At 51.7% G+C, this 5931-nt stretch overlaps 1 protein-coding gene across 1 annotated transcript; it reads right to left on the reverse strand.

Moving 5' to 3' along the window:
- Window positions 1-134: 134 nt before the first annotated feature.
- On the reverse strand, window positions 135-3625 carry GUCA1A (guanylate cyclase activator 1A (retina)). The gene is made up of 4 exons (XM_009697933.1): window positions 3428-3625; window positions 1330-1479; window positions 689-779; window positions 135-295 (listed from the first exon to the last, which is right to left on the reverse strand). Exons 1-4 carry the CDS (start codon window positions 3623-3625, stop codon window positions 135-137), a joined length of 600 nt encoding a protein of 199 aa, XP_009696235.1.
- Between the last annotated feature and the right edge of the window lie 2306 nt (window positions 3626-5931).

The following is a 5931-nucleotide window of genomic DNA, read 5'->3' on the forward strand; positions in this document are numbered from 1 at the left end:
TGCGCTAGCGGGACAGTCTATCGCTTGGTCGCACCGGCGCTGGGACGGCTCACCAGCTCCCACAACCACAACCCGATTTGTTTTAATAATGTGAGGGGGAAAAAGCAGAGATGGAGGGAAGGCGTCCCGCGAGCCTACTGGGCAGCCTCCGCCTCCTGCTCCGGCTTGTGCGGGTTCTTCCCGTCGTTCTGGATCAACTGGACGATGTGTGTCAGGTCCAGGCTGCGGGTGAGGATCTCGAGCAGCACTTCATCCTTTTGCACGCCCTCCATGAACTCTTCCAGGGAGAGCTCGCCTGCGAGTGCACGTGCAGAAAAGGGCTGTTAAATCCTGCAGCCATTCTCCTCCCTCCGCCGGCAGCCTCGGAGCTGCACGGGCTATAAAATGGGGCCCTTCCTCAGGTCCCGGGTCTGGGTATCATGCACCCCAAACCCCACCTCAGCTAAACCCCGTGCAGATCCCCACTCTGCCAGTACGACCGGGGCAGTTTGCAGTGTCCCCTTGGGCTGGCTGCAGCCCACGGAGAGGATGGGGAGCTAAACCTTCACGGAGAGCCGCTCTCTCCCAGCTCTCCCCATGTCCTGGTGTTTTGGGACACCCCAGCGTCTGGAATTGCTCTGGCAGACTGACCTGCGAGTAAGGGGGAAAGTGGGAGCAGTATTTGGCATTGCATAAGGAAGTTCCTCACCATCTCCGTTTATGTCAATTTTGTCAAACACCATGTTTGTGAATTCCTCGGCTGTCATCGTTTCGTTGCACCGGTTGATAGCTCGAATAGCCTGGAGGGAAAGAAGGACACCGAAGGATGATTACTGAGCGTTGTGCAGATTCGTGTATCCGTCGGTACAAGTGGCTGAGTGACCGGACACGAGAGGCCAAACTTTTTTGCAGGCAGTTAGGACCTGAAAGGAATAAATCCTTTCTAAAAAACTGGAGATTAAAATCACTTAAAAAGGTAATCAATGCATTAAAAGATTAAGTGGGCATGCTGGGATAAGCCAGGAGCCGTTCACCTCTGAAAATCCTTAGATTAAATTCAAGTGCTTATCTCAGCCCAGGTTTCAGTGGACGCGGTTAAACAGCCCCGGGGTTGCTGCGTGTCGGAGCGTGTAGGTGCCGTGGGAGGTGTGGGTGTTCGAGACAGGTCCGGCCGGGGAGGCCAGCCTGGTGGGAGGACTGGCAGAGGGCAAGCACCAGGTTTGGCCAGTGCCTGCTAATTTGCCAGGGAGTTGTCTTTCGGGTTGGGATATTCCTGTTATAACCTTTCTGTCTACCTGCATCTAATGACGATCGTCTGTGATAGAAATGGGAGAAGCTGAGCCCACTCACTTTGATGATGTTCAGCAGTTCTCCTCGGTCAATGCAGCCATTCCCGTCCACATCATAGAGCTTGAAATACCATCGCAGCTTCTGATCCACCTTCCCTTTCAGGACCAGACTCAGAGCTGCCACATACTCCATAAAATCTATGTAGCCATCCTAAAAGCAGAAGGTTAGAAGCCAGATGAGACTAAAAGCAAGAAGTCAGGTAGTAAGTGATTTTCCTGGTCACTTTTGGAAGTCCACACTGGAAGATGTCAGTTTGTGGCCACCACCTGGAGAGCAGGGGCTTGGGGAGCGCCACAGCGGCGCTGGGTGCGGGTCCCCTGCACGCCCCCCAGTTAAAGCCAATGCAGCGTACGGTGAGGGCTCCGTGTTAATCTGTGCAGAGGCTTTATGTGTTGATAACGAACGAACTCGGTGCCTGTACCTGGCCTGGGGACTAAGTAAGCCTCGAAAGCCATCCTGTGCTAAAGGAAGCTCTCTATGCAAAGCCGTGGTCACTCAGAGGTCAAAGAGGAATAGGCTTATGCAGATGAACCCTGACGGATTACCTAACCTTATCCTGTCTGCACAGCCCTAGAGCTCTTTTCTGCCGCAAAGGGGGCTCACATGCAAACCCCCAGGAGAGGAACAGACTCAGGAATTACCCAGCATGTTGCTGACATCTCGGGCCGGGAAGGCGCTGCTCTGTCCCTCTGCCATTTGTGTACCTGCTGCACGTTTGGTCACGTCAAAAGCACAAACAGTTTTATCTTTGACTTTCCTCCTAGGTGTTTGCCCACCACCAGCTCACGCCAGGGGCGTTAAGAGACGTTCAGCCGGACCCGCAGACGGCTCTCCAGCCAGGGTTACGGTACCAATGCAAAGCTCACATGCCACCGACCTGCCTCCCGACACGGCCCCGTGATGTTCACACCCTCTAGGGAGCCTGCTCAAATGCACAGTGCCCGCCAGAGAGCATTGCGATAGCACATACCGTTGAGATACAAAGCACTTTGAAGGAAAATGGTACGTACTACAAACCACAGACAGACTTCGTTAGAGAATAAGCCAGGGTTTTGTCAATGAACAAAGCCACTGCACCGCGGGGCCGGTTCAAGAAGAGATCATCTGCTTTATCCCACTGCCGCAGGAGCCAGATTAGGTATAAATAGCTGCCGAGCCCCATCCCCGCAGGATTTCCCGTGCATCCATTCCCTCTTCAGGCAGGCATTCAAACACAGGGCAGCGAGCAAGGTAAAGGCCAAGGCACAAACAAAACACCTACAGGATTTAGGGCCCAAATTGTATTATTTTCAGTGGGATTAAGCCCATTAAGCCCTTTGGGCTGCCATAAAATACATTCCTCATCTCACAGGAGGTGCAATTTCAAATCATTTGCAAGTAAAGGAGGATGTTGTTTCCTCTCGGAGACACAGCATCCATCTGCTTCTCTGGCATAGCTCCCGAGCTGGGAAAACAGCGATCCCGAACGCGCGCAGGTGCTCCGGGACTGCCCCGCTCCGGTGGTCCGGCACGGCGACAGCCCGAGGTGCAAAGCCTCTCCGCAGGGAACAGCGGGCCTGAGCTCCTTATCGCATGGCACTGAGCACAAGTAATAAAATCAATGAAACTGTAATCCATTTGTAACTTAAAACAATAGAAAAGCAAACCCGATCTGTTCCATAAACCATGGCTCATGCCATGCTGCGTGGCTCGGGAACTCGCTGTTTCTGCATGAATGCAGCACTTGTTCTCACACCGCTCGCTTGTTCCTTACTGTCACAACATTCCATGTTTAAGGATTAAAGGGCACTTCATTTTAAAGGGATCACAGACTACCAGATCAAACCTCACTGATTTAATAATTTAAAACTAAAAGGAAAATATCAATTCTGGGAGAAGTCTATTTTCTCCCAGAACAGTCAACAGGTGAGGAGTTTTTGCTGATGCTTTTCACCTTACCTAATCGATTTTACAATTTATGAGGCCGTAGGGAATCGGACCGTACGGACTTAGGTACACATCCATATTGCATACACCCAAATACGCCACACGTGACCGCACGCCGGGAGCAGAGCGCAGCCGATCCCTGCGCAGGCTGAGCGGGGAGGACAATATTTACCTTATTAAAGTCAAACGTCTCAAACATTTGCTCAACGTATTTGTTCGCTGCCGGACTCAGGTTCTTCAAGCCAAAAAACTGCTTGAACTCATAGAGGGTGAGCTGGCCCGAAGGACACTCCGTCATGAACTTCTTATACCACTGGTGGCACTCGGTAGTGCTCAGCTCCTCCACGGCTTTCCCATCCATGTTCCCCATCTCCACACCTAGTGCTGGTCACTTTGGAGCCAGAAATGGATGATTTCTGAAATTTGAGGGCTTTCTTCCAAATTCCGCTCCTTGCCTTTAAAGTCCAAACGTCCTCAGCACTGCAGGGATCACAGTATTGGGGAAAAAACAAACTGCCTCGTGCGTGGGCTGTACCGATTCAGTGTTGGTGGTGATGGACGCAAAAGACACCTCTCCCCAGGAAAACTCGAAAGGACAAAACCCTCTTTGGACAAGAAGGTGACATTTAAGTACCGAGCAAATCCCTCCCCGGCCAATGAGGCTCAGGGCGGTGATGGGCTCCTGCCAGGCATTAAGAGTTCAGGGTTAAAATAGAAAGGAGGTAAAATGGGAAAGTCTTGCAGATTATAGGCCCAGCAGGAGATTACGAGGGTGGAATTTTCTCCATGACGGTGTAATCTCCTAATCCACTTCATTTATGATTTTGTGTGGGGTCACACGAGCCATAACTTTTGCACCAAAACCGGAGTGAGAAGAAAGAGAGAAAACCACTCGAAGTCTCTGTGCTGTTCCTGTCTTTTTGGTCTCCCTGAGCCTTTCTCTGGCTGGAGGATTTCCAGACCGGGCTGTCAGTTTGAGACGGAAATTCAGGGAGGGGAAGTACCGTTTCAGCTATACGTAAGAGGTGCTGTGTGAGGGTAAATATAGTGTGCTGAGACAAACATAGAAACATAATTGCTTTGAATGGTAAAGCTTTAAGTGCCTTAAATGCAGACACCAGATGTTACCATGATCTTCTCCCAGGGAAGCTCCCTCTCCACCCAGCTGCAGGGTCCCTGTGTTCAGACTCTCCGCTCCTGCCTTCCCCAGAATCGCCCCGCACCCCCACGTCCCGGGAGCGTGTCCTGGCCGCTGCCTTCCCAGAACTGGGCTGATGCCAGTGGCGTTGAACGCAGCTTTCATTTTCATTTATGATGAATTACCATGAAAAACTCTCCATGTAAATATGACCAAAACCAATGTTGTTTTTACTCTGACACGCAGCATTCAGAGAAGGACTGGGAGATAAAAAAGTACGTCCTCAGAAAGTAGCATGGGCCAGATCCCCCACTAGCAATGAAATGGATGTGACTACTGGATCTTTACCGGCAAAGAGTCAGTCCTAGAACTGTTACTTTTTCGTGTCTGACGACTTTAAGACAAAGAGCCCAACCTTCATGTGCTGCAGAACTCCGTATTGCTTCTGCACCGCAGCAGATTATGAACAACTCTGCTGAAGCCAGTGGCATTACACAAGCATGAAACAGTTATGAATAAGGAATTAGATTGAGGAACGCTAATTGGATGTGCTAATCCTGCACTCGCCAGCAGCAGCAGGCACAGGTCCCCGCTGCGCACAGCACCGGCGAGCAAGGTGAGCCTTCGGTGGGTGCCCTGGGCTCTGACCCCCCCACCAAAGGGGACACGGCTGGGATAGCCCCTCCTGAGGCACAGAGAAGGGGTGCAATATTGAGGCATTCATTAATTGCAGAAAGGTTGGGTGTTAAACGTGGATAGAGGCTCACCAACTGTTTCAAGAAGTACTTGCTAATGGCACATCCAGCTCTCCAGAACGGGCAATGCAAAAGCTGAACCGTTTTAGGCTGCCTTCTGGAGAAGAGCTGCAGGGACACGCTGCCCGAATTTCAGCTCCAATTACGATCTCATTTCTGAGTGCCACAAAAGAAACGTGCTTTTCCATTCGCTAAGAACAATACTTTGCCTGTGTCTAGGAAAGCCTAGTGAAAGAAGATGTGCTTTCAACGAAGGAGCAGAATTTCGGCTCAGCCGAAGAAGCTGCCGAAACCTTCCCAGGTTCTGCAGCCCGTGCCAAGGCCGGGCATGTGCGGACGAGCCTGGCGGGGCGGCCGTTCACGCAGAGCCGTGCGCTGCTGACACCCAGTGCCTCCCTGTCAGCAGCTGGCAATAAAAGACAGGACAAGTTGGACGGGGTTTTTAGAGCAAAATCCACACTGCGTCTTTTTCTGGGGAGCAGTGACACAGCCTCACCACCCATTCCTCGGCTCACGTGCTCACTGCTGGTCATAACTCAGACGCTCGATGGAAGCTGAAGTCACACCGGTCGCTGGTTTCACTGCTTGGGCTTTATTGCCCTCGACTACGGCTTTCTGGCCAGGCTGGGTCTCCATTTCACAATGTTTGCACTCGGGACATCCATCACCTTCCTGGTGTGATCGGTGTCGCGGTGGTAGCGGTACCCGCAGGTTGGCCTCTGTGCAGTGTAGAAGGGGCTGTACGAGTTGGAGCAACTTGATTTGTAGAAGAGAAACTTGAAG

Source organism: Cariama cristata, unplaced genomic scaffold, assembly GCF_000690535.1.
Source record: "Cariama cristata isolate BGI_N322 unplaced genomic scaffold, ASM69053v1 scaffold26483, whole genome shotgun sequence".
Taxonomy (NCBI): domain Eukaryota; kingdom Metazoa; phylum Chordata; class Aves; order Cariamiformes; family Cariamidae; genus Cariama; species Cariama cristata.

What these genes read in the sequence shown, in the direction of transcription:
- GUCA1A (XM_009697933.1), bottom strand. Translation starts at nt 3,625, where the DNA reads ATGGGGAACATGGATGGGAAAGCCGTGGAGGAGCTGAGCACTACCGAG. An exon ending in AGACGTTTGACTTTAATAAG is followed by an intron (nt 1,480 to 3,427) that starts GTAAATATTGTC and finishes TTCTGCTTTTAG; the next exon opens with GATGGCTACATAGATTTTAT. An exon ending in AACTGCTGAACATCATCAAA is followed by an intron (nt 780 to 1,329) that starts GTGAGTGGGCTC and finishes CTTTCCCTCCAG; the next exon opens with GCTATTCGAGCTATCAACCG.